The sequence below is a fragment of the Ceratotherium simum genome, chromosome 13 (assembly GCF_057802395.1).
Source record: "Ceratotherium simum simum isolate JZ-2026a chromosome 13, ASM5780239v1, whole genome shotgun sequence".
In the NCBI taxonomy this organism is placed as follows: Eukaryota; Metazoa; Chordata; class Mammalia; order Perissodactyla; family Rhinocerotidae; genus Ceratotherium; species Ceratotherium simum.
In genome coordinates this window covers 64330215-64357574 of record NC_141912.1, presented here as the reverse complement: position 1 = coordinate 64357574, position 27360 = coordinate 64330215, and the positions used below count along the sequence as shown (strand labels likewise).

The following is a 27360-nucleotide window of genomic DNA, read 5'->3' as shown; positions in this document are numbered from 1 at the left end:
AAAAAGACAAAAATCCCTGACTTCTTACATTCTAGAAAGGGAAACAAATACTTAACAAAATTAAGTATACAATACATTTGAGTGAGGACCTAACCTAGGTGAGGAGGCCCACCACACATATGTATGGCGTATCTGGAAGAACATTCCAGGGACAGGGAACAACAGAGTGAAAGCACTGAGGCAGAAGCCTGATGAGTATATTCAAGAACAAGGAGGGCAGTGTGGACCACTGTAAGGACTTTGGCTTTTACTCTGACGGACAAAAACAATGGAGGGTTCCAGGTATGGCCACGACATGATCTAACTGATCTGCCTTACCTTTTTAAAGATCACCCTGTGTTAGAACAGACCACAGGAGGTAAGAATAAAAGCTGGGAGACAGACTACTGGAATCAGCATGGGGACAATGCCAAAGTTCTGGGCCAAAGCAAAAGGGCAGAGTAAGATGGGGAAGACTGCCCAAGGAGCATGCTCAGAGGAGAAAGATCAAGAATTCAGATAAGACATGCTAATTTGGGCCTGCTGAATGAACCAGCACAGGCAACTGGATATACCAGTATGGAGTTCTCGGAGGAGGTCTTTGGGCCTGAATATATATATCTGGGAGTTGACTTAGAATCAACAGTTATAATCAAGAGACTGGAAGAGATTGGCAAGAGAATGAACGCAAACAGAGAGGTTCAAGAACTGAGTCCTGGGGGGCAAGCCTCCCTCCTCCTCTGATAAAAAAACCCAATAGCAGGGCTATTTTGCTTAATTCTAGTTCTGTTTCTATACCCTCTAAAGGAAAGTCCTAAATAATACAGAAAGCCTTGAGGTCAGGATTCATATACCTTATACAACTTCAATTCGTACGGCAATTAGCAGTTGTGCTTTACACATAAGAGGTGCTCAGAAAATACCTGTGCCATGAATATTTCTTTAAGTAACCCCTGGATAAAATCTAGATCGTGATTGGCATTAGAGGTTCCGGTGTATTTTCACAGTTTGTGGCAGTTCTTTTCAATGTGTTCTTGAAAAACAGGATGATGGAGAAGTAAAATTAGAAGAACATTTATTACTACATCTTCAAACGTTTTTTTAACAACAGCTATGCAGACCTAGAACAGCTCTTGGGCCGACCCCGTGGCTTAGCGGTTGGGTGCGCGTGCTCCGCTGCTGGCGGCCCGGGTTCGGATCCCAGGCACGCACCGACGCACCGCTTCTCTGGCCATGCTGAGGCCGCGTCCCACGTACAGCAACTAGAAGGATGTGCGGCTATGACATACAACTATCTACTGGGGCTTTGGGGGAAAAAATAAATAAATAAAATTATAAAAAAAAAAAAAAAGAACTAGAACAGCTCCACGATTATCCTATTTTGATGAGCAACCTAAAGTGATTAGGGGTCTAATATAAAAAGCCAAAAGCTAATTTAAGTACTCCTTAATCACACTGTCTTTGCAATAGTAGTTTATTTGAATTTTTTTAAACTTCTTTCGTTCTCTTGGTATGTTTACATAGATTCTGAGCATGTTCAGAATAGTTGATACATGCTGAAAAACAGTCACTCTCTACAAGAACACATAAATGTCCAGATATACATCATCAGTGGAGATTAGTTAATCGATGCTATTCTTCTAACTGGAAAAAAAAAACCTGCATACCAAGGTGAACAGAACATATTTAAGTCCAGAAGGGTCTCCCTCATTTGTTGGTAGTTTGACTTTGTTCCTTAGGCACAAAAACTAGAATCTTTTTTTTCTTAATTTTTATCATCAAAATTTTTCAAATACAGAAATAGTACAATAAATACCCAGATATCCACTGCCCAGATTCAACAACTGTTAATATTTCGCCATGTTTTCATCTTTTTTAATGTTGCAGTATCTTAATTTCAGACATCAAGACATCATCCTTTTACACGTCAGTATGAATTTATAAGAAAACGAAATTTCTCCCCATAACCACAATACCATTATCGCACCTACCAAATTAACAATAAGTTGTCAGTGTCATCTAATATTCAGTATGTGTTCTATTTCCCACAACTGTGCTTCCAAAAAAGATGTTTTTGTAAAGGTCTTTTTCAAAAAAGTATCCTCTCAAGGACCATGCACTGTGATTGGTTATGTCTCTTAAGTTCCTTTTAATTTAAAAGAGTCCCCCCCGCCAACTTTTTTCATATCATTAACTCGGTAAGGAGATATTAAACCCAGGTTTAATATAATGAATAATTACAACCTATACTTAAAATATTTTCAGTGGACACATCCATATACGAAATGTCACTGATCAGTATAATGCTCCCTCGTGTGAATTCTAAAAATAATCTGAATGTGGATATTCAAGTTCTGCCATAAAGATTAAAGCTCAGCTGAGTGGGACTGGTCTCAAGATCTGTCCCTTCGCTCTGGGGTAAACTATTTTTGGGGACTGATACTCTCCTCCACAAAAACTTCAGAACCTTTTAAACTAAAAGAATTTACTATAGATTTCATGTAAACAAATAAGTTTCAATCTTGACATATAGTAACTTTAGCCATTTATATATTAAGCTACATATACAGATGTGTTTTATACATGCATTTAACCATATGAAAATATTTTTACATGTTTTTCTAATTACATTTAGATCTCACAAGGCATGGGCTGACAGCCTGTTTCCATACTTCAGATATTTGATAACATCTTCACTGTTAAATTTAAGAATCTCAACTATTTTTTTGCCTCTTAGTAAGCCTTGTCATTTTTTCTTGATAGCTGCACATGCTGTCCTGGGTAAACACAGTAACTACGGTGAACAGGCCTTTGAAAGCTGGTGGTAAGGTGTGGAGATGGGAAGCGTCCCCTAGTCTAGGATGAGGTCTCAGTCTTCCAGGGAGCCCCTGCCTCTGTCCTGTGAACTTCACAAGTCTTCTCAGGTCCCCTCTTCAGTGGGACAGGACGCCTCGAGTAGGCTGGAGTTGGGACTTCCCTTCCGTCACATGAAGGGCCAGCGGTGGCTGAAGTCAGGTATTTCCCTTCCCCCACATCAGTTAAGCTCTCGTTAAACAGCTTCTGCTGACGGCAGACTTTGCTAAGAAGAACAGAATGCGCTGGTGTACTTCAAAATGGTTCTTTTTCCCCTTCCCATGCCAGAAGCACTAGGAGATTTTTCTCCCACATTCACTGTGTTGAGCTCCTGGAGGTAAAACTCACACAAGTGTGGAAACTCTGCTCACGACTGAGCCCCTGGAGTTTCCGACTCAGCCTTGTGCCCACCGAGCCTCCAGCAATCGGTCAGTTACAGTTCAGGCTTTCCCATCCCAGTCCTGGTTCCCACAGCTGTGCCTGGACATGTGATGCTCTGTATTCTCCTGCCTGTCTCTCCAGTATTGGGGTCAGCGGTTTGCCCTGTGATCCCACTTCTCTGATGGATCTAAGAAGAGACGTTGATTTTTCAGTTTGCTCAGCTTTTTACTTGTTGTTAGGACGGTTTGGAGACTTGAAGCTCCTTCCGGTGTTGAAGCCAGACTGGAAACTGAAGTCCCCACAACTATTTTTTTGAAAACTAGAGAAACATTTATTTTAGGTAAAAATCTTTATTTCCTGTTGCTTACAGGCGTATTTTAACAACTAAGTTAAAAACAGTCAAAAGCATAACTGCCTAAATTTGGGACAAGTGATAAAAGCCCAACAAAGAAGGCCATCACCTGATAGCTTTGTTTTATCTATAGAAGTGAAATCATTGTCTCCACTAAAAAAGAAATTCCAAATAACAACTAATTTTCACTAAATAAACAAAAGAGGGAAAACTGCTTCTGTACAATGGTTGAGCAGAATTTTCACAGGGAAAAGCATTTATTTTAATCTGACAATATGGAGGGAGTAACAGCAGCAAGAAACTAGTAACCTTTGCTTATAAAAATAATAATTTAATGAAAACAGAAAAGGAAACCATACTACAAAGAAGAGAAAGTGTCTTTATCAAATATTTGGATAGAATTTATCCTTTTTTTACATCCTACAATAATTACATCAAAGTTAACCCTCATAAAATAATCAATTACAACTTAAAAGTTAAAAAAATATTTAAAATTCAGAAAATTTTCACAATAAAACTCAGGCAAAATCAGGAGGAAGAAGCAGTTTTCTTACATCTGAAACCTTGGACAATTCTTTTAAAAAGTAATTGGAAGGAAACAGAAAACAAAAATTTTTTTTGCTTTATTTTTAAAATTCAGTTATCAAGGGGGCACATTAAAAATGTGTTTAATAAGCCAATCTCTTCAACATCTATATCAATATGTTAACAAGACTGCCGTGTCTTTTAAATGCGTGTTGCAAAACCGTCTCCCTCTGGCATTCAAACTTTCGTCACCACACACCTGAATTACTCTGATATCTGTACAGGTGGGCACACAGCATCAGATTAGCTTTCTTACTGAATTCTAAAATGAAATGAGATAAAATAAAATGAAATTTAAAATAAAATGAAACGAATATGGATTGTCAACCTTCCTACCACTAGATTACTCATCCGAGACTCCTTCACATCAAAACTAGGAGCCCTTTAAGCCTTGCCTCAGTAGACTCCTCAGAGACTCAGCAATCTTCCTTCTTTCTGCAGGTCCCAGGCAGGAGCCAACAGCAGCGAGGGAGGTCCACACGAAAGTAAGCATAGAAAGCGCTCTAGCCACAAGCATCAAAAATGGTTAAAGGAGGGCCGGCCCCGGTGGCGTAGTGGTTAAGTTCATGCAACCCACTTCGGCAGCCCAGGGTTCGCGGGTTCAGATCCAGGGCGCAGACCTACACAACGTTCATCAACCCATGCTGTGGTGGTGTCCCATATACAAAATAGAGGAAGACGGGCACGAATGATTTTAAAATCCAACCACCTATATGGATGTCATACTGTCAACACTAGAGGGTGCAGAACTAAACTAAAATGGAGTACTTGTGTCAAGGACACACTGGAGACGTCAACACAGGCGCATAAAGGAAACTTAACCTAACCTCACAGGCATTTATAGCTCTTCTCAGAAATCAGTGGAGGACACCAGCCAACCCCCAAACACCAAGTCTGTTCACGTCATCTCTGGACTCAGCTACCCTGATCCAAGTAAGAAAGAAGACCACCAGGCAACCAGCAGCTGAAAAAGCCAAATAACCTCCATATTTATCCCATAAAAATCCCTTAGTCTGTGAGCAACTCGGAACTCACTGCTCCCACAGCCTTGAGTTTCCTGGCTTGCCAGTCGAAAGCCTTGCAATAAACTCATCTTTCTGCTTTGTTTTATTCAGTGTGCCGAGTTTGGTTTCTGACAAAAGTATGGTCGGTTGGTGAAGGCCCTATTATCTGCTGGATCAAGTTCATGCTCCATTGTCTGCCATTAAATGTAATCCACAACTTTGTCCTCATTTACCTATTCAAATATATTCCCTAGTAACATGAACCCTAGAGTGGGGCAGGCTAATCTCAGGAAAAAGATCTGCCACTTTGTTGAGATCAAAAACAGAATATTACTTCACAAGAAAGAATTAAGACAAGACATAAATTTGAGAAAACCCCTCTTTGATTATAAAGTCTAGATGCTGAAAACGGCATATTAATAGAGCAGTAACTCATTTCGGCAAAACAGAAAGCCATTAAAATCAGAAGAACTTTTCATATCCACGACCAAGGAATTCCTTATATGTACAACCACGTAACAAATTAATTTTAAATTTTTCAGCAAATTTCAAGAAGCTGCAGCAGACACATATTAATAAAGATATGATCCTACTTAACAACTTTCTGGAACAGGAAAAGATAAAAGCAGGCATAGTCCTGCCTTCAAGTAGTTTATAAGCTGGAAGAGAACATAGAAATTTAGGACTCCCTGTGAAAGGGTCCCAGGTTGGCTTATGATCTGAATTTCCCCCAAATAATGACTTCTAAGTCCTAAGAAGTGGGCCACTGGTCTCACAACAAAAAATTCCAGTATGATAGAACCAAAAAGTTGTATAGCTCCTTGAAGTTAAAAGTACTTAAGTGGTATTTTTTTTGGCTGATATTATAACAATCATATCTATAGACTGTATTTTCATTACATCCCTATAGATTATCATAGTGCCTAGCAGAAAATCCCACACCCATGAAGCACCAAAAAACTCATGTCCTAAAGATGTCACAAGGAAATTTAGAGCTGTGTATGAATAACACAACTCCTCAGGAAAACAAAAAGTTAAACCAGCGATTTCCAGAAAGTTTTTAAAGTACTCGTTAGTATTTTAATAGACTTGGCAAAAAAAAAGGCACCAATCAAGGATTCTTCATCCTTTCAGCCAGGATCAAAAAGAGTATTACTTTTGCAAAATCTTTACTCATACTACTAAATTTATTTTCATGGAAAAGGAAAATTAGGAGTGTACATGTTGTACAGATGCAAATAAAATAACTGAAAACTGCTATACAATCTACAGTAACTGTTAATACCACCAAATAAATAAAACAATATATCATTTTACTTTTGAAAAACAGCTAACCACCCTCACCCCCAACCCTTGGAAACCACTGATCTATTTTCTGTTCCTATAAGTTTTACCTTTCTAGAAGTCCATATAATTGGAATCATATATTATGTAGTCTTTTGTGCATGGATTCCTTCACTAAGCATAATGTTTTTAAGATTCACCCATGTTACTGACTGTATCATGAGTATGCTCCTTTATATTGCAAAGTAGTATTCCACTGTATGGATGTACCACAGTTTCTTTATCCATTCACCAACTGATGGACATCTGGACTATTTCCAGTGTTTGGCTATTATAAATAAAGCTGCTATGAACATTCAAGTACAATGTTTTATCTTGTCTTATTAAGTTGCAATATTTCTTTATACATTCTGAAAGAAAGTCCTTATTACATATATTTTATCCCAGTCTACGGTCTTTTAATTTTTTTTAATATTTTCTTTTGAAAAGAGGTATTTTTAATTTTGATGAAGTCTATTTTCTCAATTTTATGTTATGGATTGTGCTTTTGTGTCCTATCCAAAAAATATTTGCCCAACTCAAGGTCCCAGAGGTTTTCTCCTATGTTTTCTTCTGGAAGTTTTAAGGTTTTAGCTCTTAAATTTGGTTTTATTATCCATTTTGAGTTAATTTTTGTGCATGGTGTGAAGTAAGGGTCACAGTATTGTTGTTGTTGCTAAAAAGACTATCCTTACCCTATTGAATAACCTTGGCACTTCTGTTAAAAATTAACTGACCCTATACGTGAGTCTATTTCTTGACTATCTATCATGTTCCACTGATCTATGACTGTCCTTACACCAATATCACACTGTCTTGATTACAGTAACTTTATAATAACTGTTGAAGTCAGGTTGTGTAAGAACTCCAATGTTCTTTTACTTTTTCAAAACTGTTTAGATTTTGGGGGAGTCTTTTGCATTTCTTTATAAATTTTAGAATCAGCTTGTCAATTTCCACAAGAAAAGTCTTCTGGGATTTTGACTGGGATCATGTTGAATCTACAGATTAACTTCAAGAGAAATGACATAAAGATTGAGTCTTCTAATCCATGAACAAGGTATATCTCTCCATTTCTTTAGATATTCTTCAATTTCCCTCAGCAATCTTTGGTAGTTTTTGGTGTACAAATCTTGCATGCATTTGTTAAATTTATCTCTAAGTTTTTCATATTTTTATGCTAATGTAAATGGTAATTTTTATTTCAACCTCCAACTGTTTGCTGCTAGTATATAGAAATAGTTATTTTTTCTACATTCACCTTGATTCCTACAACCTTGATAAACTCAATTATTGGTTCTAATAGCTTTTTTTGTAAATTTCTAAGGATTTTCTAAATAAATGATCATGTTGCAAAGAGTTTGTTAAATGACTCCTGCATGCATATAACATTTTCAAAATAATTTCCGTGAGAACAGCTAATTTAAATTGTATTCACTTCACCATCCTACGCCATCTTAAGTACATCCAAAGCAGTACCTTTTATAAAAATCTAGGTTTAATATACAATTTTTATCGCAAATCCACTTGTGATAAGCAGGGGCCAATAATGGCTCCCGAAGATGTCCATGTTCCAACCCCTGGAATCTGTAAATATGTTACCTTCTATGGCAAAAGAGACTTTGCAGGTGTGTTTAAGTTAAGGACACTAAAATGGTATTATCCTGAATTATCCAAGTAAACCCAAGGGTTTACTTAAAAGAGCCAGAGGTAATCACAAGGGTAATCACAAGGGTCCTTAAAAGAGCCAGAGAAGATGTAATGATGGAAGCAGAGAAAGAGATCTGAAGATGATACACTGAAGATGGAGGAGGAGCCATGAAGCAAACATCGCAGGGAACCTCTAGAAGCTGGAAAAAGAGGAGGAAACAGGTTCTCCCCTAGCGCCTCCGAAAGGAACACCTTTGATTTAAACTCAGTTAAGACTTATTTTGGATTCTAACATCCAGAACTGTAAGACGATAAATTTGTGTTGTTTTCAGCCACTAAGTTTGTGGTAATTTGTTACAGCAGCAATAGGAAATTAATATCAGTGATGATCATTTAACTTCAATAAAGATACTTCTGCTAGTTTTTTGGCAGCATGCACCATCACCACCCTACACCAAAAGCAACTTTCAAGAGCAGAAATGCATGAACTAAGAAACATCTAGACTAAAGCATAATTTTTAATGAATTACCTTATACCGGAAGATAAAGCTATTCTAAATATGATTTCCCACATTAAAATCCCCTTTATTTTCTTTTTAAGTTTGGGTTCGAGCTAATCACTGGTCCTTGAAATGCATTCTTTACAAAAGATCAATGACAGACATCTGAAGGTCTATCATCAATCACTCCTAAAAGCAATCACTTGGATCTCTTGTGAAATGACCATAATCTGCTGAGGGGGGCGAGGGGCACAGACAATGGAGGATTACTAAAAAGCTTCTAATTCTCTCCCTCTGGACCCTCCAAGTCCTCACATTTACCACTCAAAATATATGTGAACATGAAATTAGCACATATTTCCAACAGCATCTTATCTAAAGCTCTGCTTTAAGCAATATATTTTTTTAAAATCATTTCTATATGGTACTATAAGCTAAATGCCATTCAGAGTTAACATAACTACCTAATATCTTAGGTAGAAAATACTGACGTTGATAAATGTACATGGTGATTGAAAATTTAACAGACTTCTAGGTCTTTTCTTTAAAAGGATGAATAAAAGGGTCTTGGGCTGTAGAAGCTGACTGGAAGAGGTGGTGGTTTCCTTGACTTTACTCTCACTACTCCAAGACAGCATTAAAGTGGAAAAGTTCCAAACAAAAGGATTCCTCAACTTGTGAAGAATATTCCTGTGAGTTCTATGATATGGTTTGAGACAATTAAAAATAATACCAGGTAAATTCACGCAGCAAGACCTAAGTCATCAGTGAAAAGCTTTAAAAAGTATCAAGGTTTGATCATGATCCAAAGTTAAATAAAACCCCAAAATTTAAACCCTCAAAAATAGAAATTTTGAAAAACAAACAATAATAGTAAATGCTGACATAGAACTGACAAGAGGCATGGGATTCAGAAAAGAACACGGAGCATGTCACAGCTGAAATCAATCTTTGCAGTAAGGCTCAACCAGGACAGGGACAACTGGTCACCAAGCAAGTCAGAGGCCAAGCTTGGACTCAAATCTAGCTTTACTAACTAACCCAGGCCAGTGCTCTTTCAAGTCTACCATCTTGTTTCTGCGGTTTAAAAACCAGGGTAGAGGCCAGACCAGTGGCGCAGCAGTTGGGTTTGTGCACTCCGCTTCAGTGGCCCGGGGTTCACAGGTTTGGATCCCGGGTGCAGACCTACACACCGCTCATCAGGCCATGCTGTGGCGGCGTTTCATATACAAAATAGAGGAAGATAAGCACAGACGTTGGCTCAAGGACAATCTTCCTCAGCAAAAAGAGGAGGATTGGCAACAGATGTTAGCTCAGGGCCAATCTTCCTCACCAAAAAAAAAAAAAAAAAAAAAGCCAGGGTAGATGACCAGTAACTGACCTAGGGACATAACTGCAGAAATAGCAAACAAAGAAGCTATATGGAAGACCAAAACCAAAAAAGAACACTAAAGGACTTGTCTATAGATTCAATTTGTAGAATAAAGTTTAGTGATCAGAAAAAAGTTCTGTTTTGTTTATATTAGTATTTTGAAGTTATGGCGGTTCTGCTATTAGATGCAAAGAGATAAAACAGACACTGTGCACAGTGGAGCAGGTTTGACAGTAATTTCTTTGAGAAACACATTAAGTCAGCTGGAAGGGGACAGTCTCTTTCCAACAATAATCTCTTCTATCACAAAACTTCAACTGCAAAAGCATGGGTTTTATCTTTCATGCCATCGAACACGTGGTTAACAGCACAAACTCTGGAGCTGGACCTCCTGGGTTCAAATCCTGACACTACAGTCCAATTCCCACCTCCATATCATCCCAGTACAGCCAGAATTTCCTCTAATGTTCATGCCTGCTCCTCCGGACTGTACCCTTGCTAGTAGGTTAGGTTCTAGAGCTGGCTGAGATACGCTGAGACTCCAACATGTCCTGTACAGTACACTGGAGGAAAATACACATTATCAATTACGTTGGGAGGTTCACAAGACCACCCTCAGGTTCGGTAATTTGCTAAGAGGACTCACAAGACTCCAATACAGTTGTCCTCATGGCTATCATTTATTACATGAGAAGGAGACCAAGCATAATCAGCAAAGGGGAAAGCGACACGAAGTCTAGAAGGAAACAGGCACAAATGCCCAGACGTCCCCCCCCTTCCAGTGGAGTTGCACTGGACAGACTTAATTCTCCCAGCAATGAGTTCTGACAAGTGTGAAATGTTACCAACCAGGGAAGCTCATGAGAGACTCAGCACCTAGGGTTTTTACTGAGGGGGCCGGTCACACAGGCAGCTTTGCCTAGCTCATATGCAAATTCCAGACTCACAGAAGGAAAGCAGGTGTTCAGCGTAAACCACACTGTTTGTACAGTTCAGGCACAGTGACTGACGTTTATCACTAAGGGTGATCAGACCCTCCCCAAATCCAAGTTCCCTGATGCCAGCCAAGGGCCAACCTTGCAAGTCAGACCTACTTCCAACAAATTAGTAGATCCAATAGACTAGTAGATCCTTTAGAGCATGGACCTCATCTACCTTCTCCCTGCTTCTAGAAAAAGTGCCTGAAATATAGCAGCCATCAAAAACTTCTTTCTTTTAATGAAAAAATTCCTGGCTCTACCACTTTTTAGCTATATAACCTTGGGAAAGTTACTTAAGCTCTGTGTGCCTCATTTGTAAGATGGGATAATAATACTACCTACCTCAAAACGTTGTTTTGAGAATGAAATGAATGAATACACAACAAGGCCTGGCAGGAAGAAAGCACCATGTAACTTACGTGCATATATACAATGTTATAATTTGTTCTGTTTTGTTTTGAACTTTCAACCCTACAGTTGTACCTTCTCCAAGGCACACTGAGCTCCCCCATCACTAAACTTTTAATGAATCTACAGTCTACCCATAGATTAGACCTTAACTGATCATTGTTTCATGTGTACTGAAATCTCTAACCAGTTTGTGGGCCATACCCAAAACTTCTTAGCACACAAAACAGTATCTGACATGACACATAATCCTCACAGTGCCCAGGAAATACCGATTTACCAACAAAATTATATGTCTGTCAAATCAACTCTTTACAGTGGTCAGAACGTAAGGCAGTCAACACTTTTGATAATAATTGCAACTTAAACGAAATGGCCTCCAAGTTTCTTTGCTCTTCTATTGAAAAAAGGAAAGATAAATGAGTTGATTCTATCCAGTGAAAAGACTAGTAGCAGCAGCAGTAAGAGAAGGCTTGAACTTATAAAGTACATAATTAGAATGTCAAATATTTGACTCCGCCTTAAAGAGAGCACGGGTTTAAGTCCTCGTGGGTCAATAAGGGTTAAATATATCTTGTACAGCAAGAATTAAAGAGACATACGTTTCCTTAATTAATGAAATCAAGAGGTGAAAGAATATTTTAGGGCCGGCCCCATGGCTTAGCGGTTAAGTGCGCGCGCTCCGCTGCTGGCGGCCCGGGTTCGGATCCCGGGCGAGCACCGACACACTGCTTCTCCGGCCATGCTGAGGCCACGTCCCACATACAGCAACTAGAAGGATGTGCAGCTATGACATACAACTATCTACTGGGGCTTTGGGGGGAAAAATAAATAAAATAAAATTAAGAATATTTTAATCTTTAAGAAAAGGCGAAGAAGAATCAGGAGGGAACAAAGGAGTGAGACAACGTGTGGTCCAAGTTTTGAACTGTGTCCACCCCGGCTGACACCAGGGCTCTGCACTCCATCAGGAAAAACCTACAGATCAGCAGAAGCACAAGAACAACAGGCCCATCAGACCGAAGCTGAGCATTCTGAGAGAACTTCAGATTGGCAGGCCTCTTCAGATGAATGATCATCACAGATCTCTGTCTTCATGACTTTATCCTACAAGCATCAACATCATCACAAACTGCCGATCCTCAAGGTGAACTTCACATTTTAGTATGAATTACTTTAAAACAGGTTTATATCAGAAGTCTTAAATATTAACCACTTAATGAAAAACATTCTCCATCCTCATTTCCTGTAGTGGACTCTTGGACTGGGTCTCACAACCTCCATTTCATGTTTCTACTTTTTGAAGAGGTAGGAAAACTAAAAAGACTCCCCTGAAGGCCAGGTGTTGGACACAGGTCTGCCAATTATTTACACATGGAAGGCACAAGAGCAGCCAACGCTACCTTCCTACAGTAAGGGCAAATGACAAAAATGTCTAATAGACACTGAATGGTTGCAGTAACCCTGGTTCCCCATCAGCTCACCAGCCTCATGGGTAAGAAGCAGCCATCACAGTGGCGGTAGTGGCAGCAGTGGCCACAGTGCACAGCCTTGAAACCAGAAGTCCAGTAGTGGCTCCCTATCTTTGCTCCTCTAGACCTTCCAACCATGTGGTAAGCACCTTATTCCTTAAAATAGCTACCGTGTTCTGATTCCTGCCCTGCACCCTGACTTCCGACACACTGACATTAGGTGAGGTCAGGTCCTCTTACACTCACTTGGACTACTGTTATAACTAGGTGACTTCCCTGCAATCTCTCACCATTCCAGGTCTTCCTCCAACTTGCCACCACCAAATCTGACTGTGCTTAAAGAAAGCTTATCAAAAAGAGGCCATCTAGAAACCTCTTACGTTCTCTCATACATCTGTACCTCGTGTGTGCAGCTGACTGTGTCCTTTAATTCCTTCTCCATCTGGTGGAATCCCACTCCACCTCCAGAACCTAGCTCACACAAGACTCCTGTGAATCTTTCCCAACAGGGTCACTCCACAGGCCCATATGTGCACTCACTTCCACAAAACCTGCTGCCTGCCCTTGGCTCTGTGCTCACTCACATTCATTCATTCAAAAGATATTTGCTGAGTTACATTTACCTACCACATGTCACACATTGTGCAGAGAGCTTGGGGTACAAGCCAAAATGAGACAGACAAGGTCTCTTCTCTCTTACAGCTATAATCCAACAGGGATATAGATTACCCAGTAAACACCCAAATAACTTTTAATTGCAATTGTGGTAAGTGTACTAAAAGATTCAGGGTGCATCTTACATGTATAAATGGAAGTCTAACTTAATCTGGAAGGATCAGGGAGAACCATTTCCCCCAAAAAGACATTTAAGCAGAAACTGGAAGACAGATAAAAATGATCAGGCAAAAAATTGTTAAAGAACTTCCTAGGCAGAAGGAACAGCGTGTGCAAAGGCCTTGAGGCAGCAGTCTAGGAACTGTGAAGACCATCAACGGACAGAAGTCAGGATGCAAGGGAGACAGCTGCCCAAAATAAGTGGGGAGGCAGTGACTTCTTATAACCACTGTTACAATACTTAGTACGTTGTTTTGGAATTATTCATTTGCAAAAATGCAGCCCCCCACTAAAAAAACTCCTTTAGGTCTTACAAATTGTTTTGGCCCCATAGTCCAACACAGTGCTTAACATGTCCCCTCAGGTCAAGATCTGCCAATGAAGAAACGAGTGTGTGATCTGCACAAGGAGCTTAACCTCTCAGTTCCAGACAGGCGGAACAAAACTCTCTCTAGGCTTCAAAAACCTCATGTTTCTGACTACCCCCAAACTCACTGGGCAGGAGACACATTTTCATGCCAACTTACAGGTGTTCAGAATCAAAGCTAGTATTTACTGTGGACGAAATTTTAAATAGTAAAAACTATCTTTAAGTTGGCAAAGGGCTCTCAATCCTCACTGCTCCATGAAGTGCCACCAACTAACAACCAACAGGACTGCTTTACAGCTCCCCAGAGTCACCACCAAGGCCAGGGGGAGTGAGCACAGCTCTATCTGCCTGTTCTTACTCTCCCACTGCTCAACAAATTTGGTAGGAGTAGGCTCAAGAGCAGAAAACTGGCACCTATGCCATTCTTTTCTCCTTCCTCACTTCCTAAATACTGATGACTCAGGAAACATACCGGGGACTCAGTAAGAAAATGTCAAAATCCAGTTGACACACCTCTGCCAGCTATTATAAGTCTACAGAATAGGGCAATCTCTAGCCCTAGACTTCAGTTTTTGGTACATGTTCTCAAAGAGCAGTGGAGGAAGCATTCTTGGAAAGAAAGAAAATTGAGTTAGCTAGGAAATAGTTTCAAAATACATGTAAAGCTTGACGTAGTTTGTTAGACAGTGAAGAAAACATCAATACATATATACAGTAAGGAACTTGTAACTGAGCTGTAGAATGAGACCCTTAGCATGTCTTTTAAAAGTAAATTTAATCAGAATTTCACTACCTACATTTATTATGTCATCTGGCATATATAATAATAGATCCAAAATCATGTAACAAGTCAAGAATTCTACTAAGAGCTCCATAATGGGGTTCAACCATACCAAAGACTCAAAAACTTTACAAAATATATTTAATTCTATTAATTGCCCAATCATGTCAAATTTTTCAATTATTACAACTATGAAATCAAGTCTAATTAAACCAGTAAGTGGCCTTAACCATGATATTTTTTCTTGCAAGTTCAAGATAAAACAGTAAAATAATTTAGAAGATCATTTCAACATTCCAGATTTAGCAGAACAAGGAAAAAAATAACAATCCTCCTAAATCCTGACTGTGGAGTTCATACGCCTCACCTTGCACCTTTGAACTCTGGATACTATTCTCTTCTCTCCCACTTCCTCCACTTCTCAAAAGCAAACAAACGCACAAACAAAAGACCAAACAAAACCAAAATAAAACAGACCTTCATTCAATATACATCTATTGACCTCAGTGGCAGTACAAATAGCAAAACTAATGCTCCCTATTCCTCAGGGCAGAAGAAATAAAATTTTTTGTCCTAATTTGAGAAATACATGATTCTCCTCCCCCCACCTCAAAAAAAGACAATAAAAATGTTAACAAGTGGTAAGTAGCAGCTTTTTAAAAACTTATAAATTATTTTAGGAAGCATTATTGAAAAGTTTGATTTATAAAGTACTTTTTTGGGGGAAAAAATTTGAACAAAAATTATTTTCAATGATTTCTATACCTAAAGGGAGATAATAACTAAAACTGTTATAATTCCGTTTTTAATGAATAGATTTACTATTTACTAGCATCTCTATTTAACCATGTTACTTATTACTCAAAATGCCTACTCTGTAACCTCTGCTCCTGCCTCTTTCTCGCCTTTCAAAGGGCCGCTGTTCAGTGTTCAGTGCAGTGATGAGTGAGCACCTGAGCCTCAAAACAGAACAGTATCCCCCCAAAAACCCACACACATAATCAATACCAGGTAAACAAATACTACCACAATAACCAGGCATTTTTAACTCATCACCTGAAAGGTCTCATAGAATAAACATAAGATTGGCTCAATAAAGTTACCACCTTACTGAAAGTGCTTCATAAATGGTCTGGTTACAGCATTCCCATCTGATCTTCTTGGAGTCCAGTACCTGCTCTGGCAGTGAAGTAATTCCTGATGCCGTGCGGCTCAGGCTAATCCAACAGCACCAGCCTACTGAAACGTGACTCACTGATGTAGTATTGAGGAAGAACAGTAAAGCTTCAGGACAACTCCAGGTAGAATGAGGCAGAAACCTCAAATGACATTCCCAAAGACTGACTGAGTCCTACTGTGGAGACCTACCTATTTCTCATCAAATAAGCCAATCTATAAATAAGCAAGATTTTTTCCTAACCACACGAGAGATCTGTTTTTAAAAACTTGAAACATTTGTCCCATGAGATTACTTATAAGACATTAAATATAAATCAGATCTCCAATCCCAAAACATATAGGCTAAAAATAGAGTTTCTATTTCAGAGGCTGAGGCAGAAGCCCTCCAACTGAACAAACTAAAATTAGGTTCTTTTTCGTCTCTGAATCCTTAAAACGCCCCCTCAACGTGGATGGGACCCACAAACCACTGTCCACATATCCTGCTCAACCGGGTGGTCAGAGAGAATCTGATTCCTGTTGACCCCCCGTCCGAGACTCGGGGGGTGAAATTCCCGTCCGTTCTGGCTCACACCCAGACTAAAAAGCCCCCCACTGCCACCGCTACCGAAGCCCCCTCCCCAAGTGCCTTATTCGGCGAAACTCCAACCCACCCCGAGCACGCGTGTCTCCCGGGAAGCACAGGCCGAGGCGGGCGGCTGGCCGGGCCCGGAGCCCCGAGGGGAGGTCGCGGTCCGGGGGGCCGAGGCGGCCGAGACCCCAGGGCGGCCACGGAGGCAGCGGGGCGGAGGCGGGAGGAGAGCAGCCCTGACCCCGGAGCCCCGCTCCCTGCTCCCCGCTCCTCGGCTCTTGCTGCCCACTCCCCGGCTCCCACTCCGGGACCCCGGCTCCCCGTCCCCCACTCCCGGACCCGGCCCCCCACTCCTGGACCCCGCTCCCCGGACCCCGGACCCCACTCCCGGCCCCCGCACCCCGGTCCCAGACCCCGGCTCCCGCTCCCGGCCGCCGCTGCCCGCTCCCGGCCCCCACTCCCCGCCCCCGCCCCTAGTCCCAGACCCCGGCCCCTGCCCCCGGTCCCAGATTCCGGCCCCCGCTGCCCGCTCCCGGCCCCCACTCCCGGACCCCGGTCCCGGCCCCCGGACCCCGCTCCCGCCCGCCGCTGCCCGCTCCCCGGCCCCCACTCCCGGCCCCCGCCCCCCAGTCCCAGCCCCCGGCCCCCGCCCCCCGGTCCCAGATTCCGGCCCCCGCTGCCCGCTCCCCGGCCCCCACTCCCGGACCCCGGTCCCGGACCCCGGACCCCGCTCCCGGCCGCCGCTGCCCGCTCCCCGGCCCCCGCTCCCGGCCCCACTCCCGGCCCCCGCCCCCGGTCCCAGACCCCGGCCCCCGCTCCCCGGCCCCCACTCCCGGCCCCCGCCCCCCGGTCCCGGACCCCGGACCCCGCTCCCGGCCGCCGCCCCCCGCTGCCAGCTCCCCGGCCCCGACTCCCGGCCCCCGCTCCCCGCTGCCCGGCATCCTGAGGGACCGCCCGCCCTCCGCGGGCCCGGAAGGTCACGCGGCGCCGCACCTTTGGCCTCGCAGTCGGCGCAGTACTTGTTGTCCTCCTCCCGCAGCAGCCGGGACAGGATCAGCTGGTGCTGCTCGTTCAGCTTCTGCGCCTTCTCCCGGCAGGAGCGCGTCGCCATCGCGGCGGCGGACGCGCGGGCAGGAGCCTGGCCGGGGACCGACCGCGGGGACGCAGCCCAGGAAGCGGCAGCGGTGGCAGCGCCGACGTGTCCCGCCCCCTCGGCGGCCACCCGCACGCACCTCCGGGGCGGCGGGAGGGGAGGGGCGGAGGGCGGGGCCACGACTTCCGGGCGCCGCCGGAAGAAGCCCGCGCCGCCGTGCGCATGCGCAGGTCTTCCCGGAAGCCGCCCTGAAGGCCTGTCCGCGTGCGGCCCTGGGCGGGGTGGTTCCGGAAGGGCGTCCGCCCTGCGCGCTGGAGGCGTCCCCGGTGTGCACGTGACTGGCGCCGAGGGCCTCGGGGAAACCCGGCACAGGAAGACTGTTCACAGGGAAGCCGCTCTCTCCTGCCTCCTGGGCTCTGCCCTTGGTGGCGCGACATTGGACACTCGGAAGTGCCTAGATGGACTCGTGTCTACACTCGAGGGCGAGTCCCCTGCGGTTCTGAAGCGGCCGGGTCCTGGAGGCTGGAGATGTGGACTGAAGTGGACAGCCGCCCCTCCCGTGGCCGGACAGAAGTGTGTGGTCCTGACGTGTGGAGGGCTACCACTGATAATTGCTGCGCCGTGAGCCAGTGCCTCCTTCCGCCCCGTCGGACCGGGACACCTGACCCCCTCACACGGGAGGGCAGCGGCCTGCGGGCGACTGACCTGGCCGGTCACAGAGCCGCGCAGTGGGGGGGGAGCCGGGAGTCCAGTCCAGAGTCCAGACGCCTGAGTGACCTGGCCGCTCACAGAGCCGCGCAGCGGGGGGCGGGGAGCCGGGTGGCCGGGCTGTCAGCTAAAGAGCGCCATAAGCCGTGGTCTTGACTGAAGGTGAGGACCACCGGGGCATGGAGACGGTCCTGACTAGAGCCCAGAGCTGGCATCCAGGCTTGTGGGATGCCAACTGGCAGGAGGTGACTGGAACGTTCAGCATGTTGTGGCTGTTGACCTTACAGAGACAGCCAGTTTTTTCTCCAGCAAAAGTGGGTTCATTCCACTTTTTGAGGGATCAGCAAAGAATTACAATTTGATTTGGGATCTGAAACCGTCGCTAGCCCCCAGCAGCAAGGAAGGAGAAGCGCTTCACAGAGAAGAGGAAGTTGGGGGCTGTTGTAAATAAGAAGAATTGAAGAATTGAGAGTTCCATATGGAGTGGCTTCTAAAGGGCTGAGTTGAGACAGTCTCTGGTTGGCTGACAGTCTCTCTCTTCTTGATGGTCAAGGAGGGGAAGTCTGTCTTCTTCTTGTTGGGTTCTGCTATCAAGATAGGCCTTTTGGCCTTCCCACTACAATTTAATGAGGTTTCTGTTTATGAATTTCCACATGGCTTATTAGCAATTTTTCATATAAGGCTTATGTGATTAGAATAAACATGGCCCTTGCCTGGTGGGGCCAATGCTAAGAAAGGCAATGAGCAGGAGTCTGTGTCTTAGACTTCTTATTTGTTTGTTTGGGTTTGGTTTGGTTTGGGGGGGTGGCTTGTTGTTGCTGAGGAAGACCTGCTGTTAGCTAACATCTGTGCCAGTCTTCCTCTATTTTGTATGTGGGCTGCCACCACAGGACAGCTGACAAGTGGTGTAGGTCCACACCTGGGATCCAAACCCGCAAACCCAGGCTGCCAAAGCAGGGTGCACCAAACTTAACCACTAGGCCACGGGGCCAGCTCTTGTCATATACTTTTTATAGGGCCAATTCCTAGCCTAGACCCTGCATAAAAGTGACCCTCATCTTCTCGAATCCCATGTCTGCTCGGACAAGGGAAACAAAAGAAAAAATAAACAAGTGGGACTTCATCAGACTAAAGAGCTTCTGCAAGACAAACAAAATCAAGATCAAAATGAAAAGACAGGGCCGGCCCCGTGGCTTAGCGGTTAAGTGCGTGCTCTCCGCTGCCGGCGGCCCAGGTTCGGATCCCGGGTGCGCACCGAGGCACCGCTCCTCCGGCCATGCTGAGGCCGCGTCCCACATACAGCAACTAGAAGGATGTGCAGCTATGACAGACAACTATGTACTGGGGCTTTGGGGGGAAAATAAATAAATAAAATCTTTAAAAAAAAAAAAAAATGAAAAAATCCACCAACTGAGAGAAAATATTTGCAAAGCATATATCCAACAGGGGATTAATCTCCATAATATACAAAGAACTCACACATCTGAACAACAAAAAAACAACCCAATCAAAAAATGGGCGGAGGATGTGAACAGACATTTTTCCAAGGAAGACATACAGATGGCCAATAGGCATATGAAAAGATGTTCAACATGACTAATCATCAGGGAAATGCAAATCAAAACAACACTAAGATATCACTGTGAGAATGGCTATCATTACCAAGACAAAAAATAACAAATGTTGGATAGGTTGTGGAGAAAAGGGAACCCTCATTCACTGATGGTGGGGATGCAAACTGGTGCAGCCTCTATGGAAAATAGTATGGAGATTCCTCAAAAAATTAAAAATAAAAATACCTTATGATCCAGCTATCCCACTTCTGGGTATTTATCCAAAGAACTTGAAATCAACAATCCAAAGAGGCTTATGCACCCATATGTTCATTGCAGCATTATTCACTATAGCCAAGACGTGGAAGCAGCCCAAGTGTCCCTCGCCTGATGAGTGGATAAAGAAGATGTGGTATATATATATATACCATGGAATACTACTCAGCCATAAAAAAAAAGACAAAATCATCCCATTTGCAACAACATGGGTGGACCGGGAGGGTATTATGTTAAGTGAAATAAGCCAGACAGAGAAAGACAAACACTGTATGACCTCTCTGATATGTGGAAGATAAACTAACACAGAGACAGAACAGTTTGGTGGTTTCCACGGGGAAGGGAGTTGGGGGGTGGGCACAAGGGGTGAAGGGGCGCATTTATGTGGCGACTGACAGATAATAATGTACAACTGGAATCTCACAACGTTATAAACTTATGATATCAATTAAAAAAAAGATTAAGTGACTGTCATGCTCACCTAGCCCCATTCTTGGCCCAGGGTCTCAAGTGTGTTTGTGGAATTAAATTGAATGGTGATGGAAGTGAAGATGCTGAATAATTCAACAAATTAGAGCTTAAACTGTGTGGCTCTGACAAATAATAACTAGGGAGATATCAGCATAAGTTCCAATAAGCAGAAAATAAGATCTTGTGGGAGGTAGAACTTGTAAGCCACGTCTTGAAGACTGACTTGGTTTAGATGGGGGTGCATGAGGGAGTCATTGAGCAAGAGCAGTATGCACAAAAGCACCAAGACTTCAAGGAGCTTAGAAAACAGACTGAAGGATGGGGTACTACTTAGGATGAGTGGAGATAAGGCTGGATAAGTCAAGTGCAACAGAATTAAAGAAGGTTTGGGGAACCAGACAAAGCAATCTGCCTTGATGCACTTGCTGGTAGAAAACTGAGGATTCTTCAACTAGGATAGCAGCATGAAAAGAAAGGATGTTTTGAGAAAGTTAGTCCAGTTAACAAACACCATTTTTGAGTGTCTCCCCCCACCTCCAGAAAATTTTGCTTAGCACTGCAAAGATTCAGAAAAAAACAGAAGACAAAGCTTACTGTCAAGAAATGATCTAGACAGTGGATTGAAGGGTCACGGCAATGTCTACAGAAATATAATGCACACCACATGTGTACTTTTAAATTTTCTACAGGCCACATTTAAAAATAGAAAAAGAAACAGGTGAAATTTTATTTATTTTTTTATTTTTTCTGCTGAGGAAGATTTGCCCTGAGCTAACATCCATGCCAATCTTGCTCTGTTTTTTATTATGTGGGCCACCAGCACAGCATGGCCGCTACCAGAGCAGTGTAGATCTGCATCTGGGACCCAAACCTGGGCCACCGAAGTGGAGTGCACTGAACTTAACCACTAGGCCACTGGGTGAAATTAATTTTAATAGTACATTTAATTTAATCCAATGTATCCAAAATATCATTTCAACATGTAACATAAAATATTATTAGTGAGATATTTTACATTCTTGTTTTCATTTTGTCTTCAAAGCCTAGTGTGTATTATACACTTACAGCTCATTTCACCTTGGACTGGCTGCATTTCAAGTGCTCAATAGCCACACGCGGCTAGTGGGTACATTATTGGACAGTGCTGCTCTAGATTGTCAGCCTAGAGGTCATTAAAAATCTAAGTTTGCATTGGTTGTTTATTAGGGATGTAATAGGAAGAATGGAAAAGAAGACACTGATGCCAAAAACATCTTGGGAGGAAAATAACATTGCATTCGTTCACCGAGATTTATTAAACAACTTCTGTTCAGTTCTCTGATAATCAGAAGCTTCCATGTGTTACAGTCTAGTGTGAGATACAAACATGTAAATTGAAAAATTAAGAACCACACTGTAAAGTTTGTAGCAAATATAAAGTATTCTGGGAGCAAAAGAAACAGAACATCAGTGGCCTGGAAGAATCGGGGAAGGCTTCATCAAGTATGTGATGCTTAAATTTGATTTTAACAGGAATTTTTCAAATGAATAGAAGTGGAGAGGAGGAAAAGGAATAGCTTGAAAAAAACATGCATGAACTTCTGAAAGTGCATGGTTGTGTGCTGGAAGTAGTGAGAGTGTAGGGAACAGGAACCTAGAATTTGCAAGGAGAATGTGAAGGGAGGAGAAGAAACTTAGGTGGAGAGGTTGACTGGGGCCAGGAGATCCAGAGCTTTGTAGCCAAACTACATAGTTTGAATATTACCCCATGGGCATAGAGAGCCCACAGAAGCTTTTACACAGAGAAAAGACTTAATTAGCTTTGTGTTCTGTAACTAGAGTGTCAGGCTGTGGAATATGAGTGGGGAAAAATGTTATCAAAGAAACAGATTACGGACGGGGCTGTTTCAATAATATGATGCATATAATGCCCCAAGAAGATATGATGAAAGCCTATTATAAGCCAGTAGCATAGAGTTTGGAAGAGACAGAATCAAATGATGTTTTATTTTTTTTATTTTATTTTTTAATAATTTTATTTATTTTTTTCCCCAAAGCCCCAGTAGATAGTTGTATGTCATAGCTGCACATCCTTCTAGTTGCTGTATGTGGGACGCGGCCTCAGCATGGCCGGAGAAGCGGTGCGTCAGTGTGCGCCTGGGATCCAAACCTGGGCCGCCAGGGGCGGAGCGCACGCACTTAACCACTAAGCCACAGGGCCAGATCTCAAATTATGTTTTAAAGTTAGAAGCAGCAAGATGTGGCAGCTCACTGTATGTGGGGGTTGAGAGAGAGGAGGTGAGAATAACACCAAGTTTCTAAGTTGGGAGACAGGTAAATGGTGATGCCATCAACCCAGATCAAGAATAGAAGGAATAGTACAGATTTGGGGTCCAACAAGAAAAGGTGTGTGCTTGAAGACGTGTTAAGTTTAAGGTGTGCATGAGACACCCAGTCTATATGTCTAATAGGACATTGTATCTGGAAGTATCTACTTCCAGAGCTCTAAGGAGAAGTCAGTGCTAGGAAAGTCATCTTGGGAGTCATCTACATGTAAATGGTCACGGAAGCCGTAAGGGTGGATAAGATTCATTCAGAGAAAGAATGCAGACAACAAAGAGAATTGTCCCAAGGACAAAACCCTGGGGATTGCCAGCTAAATTAGGAGTGGACAGAGAAAGGAGAACCGCTGAAGGTAGAGGTGAAGGGGGCCAGGAAGAGAGCCAGAGGCTGTGGGAGGAGAGGTTTCTGGGAAGTAAGGGTGAACCCTCATGCAACCGCTCCAGAAGTCACTTATCTCAGTCCTGGATCACACGTGTGGCCTGCAGTTACAGGTCTGCGCAGTGCGTTCTTTTCCTTCACAACTCACCTTTAGCCCAGGAACAAGAGAAGAGGAATCACCGGGTGAGGCTTCCCAGGGACTGCGATCATCTCATGTTTCAGTAAAATGTTGAGGAAGGGGTGGAGATGGTTAGAAGGGGAAAATAGCAGAAAATGTAGGGACAAGGATAGGAAGCAGTGCTAGAGTTGACTGTGGTGTGTAAGGTGAGGGAAGTGTCCACAATGCCCATGGGAGAGGAGGAGCAGGAGCAGCCAATGCCCACAGGTTCCTTTGAGGCCACAGGTGATTTGGTTTCCTTAGGACGTGGGTGCTAACAGATAAAAAAGAGAGAACCTCGTGACAGCTCTCAGAGGGGAGAAATAAATTTTGTACTGAAGAGGTCCAGGGTGTGAGGGTGTCTATGGGTACTTGATGGCTGGGCAGTGAGGTTGAAAGTCTGTTCCTGCAGGTTCTTAGAGAGGTGAGGTCCCTTTCAATTCTAAAATTCTGTTTCCAGCTGGAGGAAAAAATGAGAAACGGGTTTAAAGAGTTGGAACATGGTGGAGCCGCTATTCCACAGAGGACACAGGGACAGAGGGAGAATGTGGAAATGAAGGGAAATATGGGTAGAGTGAAATGGACAAGAGTGAGGCACGTGGGAGGGTGTGGGCAGAAGGTCTGATGAGAGCAGGAGAGAGGACAGCTGGGAGAATGGGGGTAACACTAATTAGAGCCACTGCTGTGGGTTAATAATCCTCACACCAACTGCTCAGGTAAATCTTATTACTCACTATTCATGTTAGGAAGTGTAGGGGAAAAGGGAGAATCCCCCTCTGCCCTTTCCCTTAAGGTTCTTATGGCTGGCCAAATAATTAAGAAGACAGGTTAGCAGGAGAAAATAATACCAAGTTTAATAACATGTATACATGGGAGAAACCAGGGACACTGAGTTTCTCAACACAATAGCAGAGATTCTCCTCTTAAATACCATCTTCAGCCAGAGATAAAGGAGGATGCTGGGGGTGGGGGGAGTCAGTTACGGGAGATCATCAGAAAAGCACAGTAAACAAGAGTAAGGTTATTATGCAGATTTAAGGCCTCAACTTTCACATCAATAAGTTTTTGGAGATGAGGTCATCCCCCCTCCTCCCAGCACAGAGAGGGAGATACATTTACAGATGGAGATTTCCCTTATAAGTGTAAATGTTTGTCTGGCAACTCCCAGCAGGGCCACCCAGAGAATGTGGCCAGGAAGAGACAGAATTTTGATAAGAGGGGCTTGGTGCCTTTCCTATTGTAACATCTATTTTACATTATACTACAGCCATCATGATAGTAACTCCTTCCTGAAGCAGATCTTTCAAGTTCTTTAGGCAGTTTGGGAGGGGAAATTCAAATGTTCTTCCTGAGTTTTCTGAGTCTTTATTGTCTTCAGCTCGAAATAATATGCATACCAGAGTGGTGCATCTTGGGGTGGCCTGCCCTGAGCACCATCAGAAGCATCAGCCAGGATGGGCTAATTCATGTTGAGTAACCAATAACCCCAAAATCTCAGTGACTTCAAATGATGTAAATTGATTTCTTGGTCATGCTACTTGTCCTTTGGCTTGGGAGGGATTCTGCTCCCTGGTGCCCTCACTCAGGGACCAGACTGATAGAGTCTCTGCCACCTTTCAGGGGAGAGGCAATGAGACGGCTCTCTTACAGGCTTCTCCCCAGGAACAACACCTGCCGGCTGCTACTCTCCCTCCGCTGGCCAAAGCAAGTGCGTGACCCGTCCTAAAACCAAGGGAACCAGCAGTGCAATCCTACCATGCACACAGAAGGAGACATGGAAATATCACTGAACAGCACAGAAACCATGGCTCAGAGATGTTGAGGACATTGCTGCAAGTTGCCTAGATATTAAATAGTGTAACCGGCATTTGAGGTTCAGTCTTTTCGCCACTGAGGCCCTGCTGCTCTCATAAGCCATGCTCCCCCCAGGATGGAAGACAAGCATAACAAGTTAGATCCAGCGATGACAACTTAAAGAGAGGCCGAGTGATTGAGGCAAGAGGAACACACTAACATGGAGCTATGTAAAGAAACACGATGCACACAAGCACAGAGAAGGGACAACCAGGAAAGACCCAGATTTTACTTTTGTTTTGTTTTAAAAGTTACACCAGGGCCGGCCCCGTGGCTTAGTGGTTAGGTGCACGAGCTCTGCTGCTGGCGGCCCAGGTTCGGATCCCAGGCGCGCACCGACACACCGCTTCTCCAGCCACGCTGAGGCCGTGTCCCACATACAGCAACTAGAAGGATGTGCAACTATGACATACAACTATCTACTGGGGCTTTGGGGATAAAAAGGAGGAGGATTGGCAGTGGATGTTAGCTCAGAGCCAGTCTTCCTCAGCAAAAAGAGGAGGATGAGCATGGATGTTAGCTCAGGGCTGATCTTCCTCACCAAAAAAAAAAAAGTTACACCAGGGAATGTTAGTGTGTTTGTGGTTCCTAAAAACTCTGCCCAACAGTATGTGGGGCACTCTTTTGATCTTTGCTTAGATACCCGTGGACTCTCCTCAGTGTAGGGAGTGTGGTCTCTGTTGAACAGGTGTGACTTCCACACACTTCTTCCCCACCCTCCTTCAGAAGTGAGTCATTTCCACACATATAGGACTGAGCAAGTGTCTATTATACAAGAACCCACAACATCACAGTGCTCCATGTGGGAAGAAGTAATTTCCAGATTCTTAATACCTCATCTTTTTACACCCTGTACAGAGACACTGAAATTTCTTTGGTGTTCATATGGGCCATCAGCGTCCCAGTCACAGAAAGCCTAATACCAGGAGCCAGGAGAGCACAGCCAGTCCTGCAGTTGTTTCATAGAGTCGGGAGAACCGACCTATGTGAGGAGCTGAAGGCAGGTGCCTGCTGGGACCACAGAGGGGGAGCCAGGCCTCAAGTTTGGGCTTGGGCAACCCCAGCCTTCATTCTTTTAGGCATTTTGTTGAGGCAAAATTCAACAACTCTAAAAAAATTTTCCTGAACCTGCCCCTTCCCATTATCCTCTTGGCTCCCAAGCCCACCAGTCTTTGATGGGAGTTCACTGCTCCCTCCATCCATTTATTCATCCAGTCAACAAGACGTTTTTGAGTTCCCTCTGTTTCAGGCACTGTGCTCAGTCCTGGAGATAACAGTTAGTGAACAAACCAGTCATCACCCGATTCCTCACTGCTGTAGTAGTTTATTGTCTATTTTCATAGATCGGGTTCTCTCACTATCTCCTCATTAGGGATCTCCAGAGCCCCCGCCACTAATGCACATGGCAAGCCCTTAATAAATGTTTGCTGAATGAATGAGTGAGAAAATAAGATTGAGTATAGGAGCTTGTATATGAAAACATATAGTTTCTCAAAGCAAAATTAAGAAATATAACTTTTTAAGCAGTATTTAAAAAGGAAATCTAATGCATAAAAACTCTATATCACTCCTAACTCACTTCCGATCTTAGTCAAGTTATATTTTACTTAGCATCATCCGTTTTTGCCACTTAATATTAGATTTCACAGAGTTTCTGCATCTCAATTTAAAAAGAAGATTCTAAGTAATCAGAAATACACAGTCGACTTCAAGACATGAAACAATAATAACAACAAAACTGACCTGGGATGAGCTCTGGTCAGTGACACTCGCTTTCACAAATTTGGCCTTGGTGGTAATGTAATTTAACTCGGCCAAGCCCAGATATCTGAGGGAAGACTCAAAGAGAAGTGAATAAAGGCAATCTCGTCTTGCCCAGGCAGAGACACAAACACAGGTGGAAAAATGCGTGTTCTGCCTTCATCAGGGTGCAGTGGGAGTTGTTTTCGCCCTC

At 43.5% G+C, this 27360-nt stretch overlaps 1 protein-coding gene across 4 annotated transcripts in view; it reads right to left on the bottom strand.

The window, feature by feature from the left end:
* SMAP1 (small ArfGAP 1) overlaps positions 1–17801 on the bottom strand; it is a 152644-nt gene extending 134843 nt beyond the window's left edge. The window contains exon 1 of one of the 4 annotated variants that reach the window (XM_087438791.1): positions 17588–17801. In XM_087438791.1, the coding sequence (XP_087294917.1) occupies positions 17588–17705 (118 nt within the window). In that variant the 5' untranslated portion in view covers positions 17706–17801. The remainder of the gene's footprint in view (positions 1–17587) is intronic. The other 3 variants (XM_087438792.1, XM_087438793.1, XM_087438794.1) reach the window with 3 other exon arrangements.
* Between the last annotated feature and the right edge of the window lie 9559 nt (positions 17802–27360).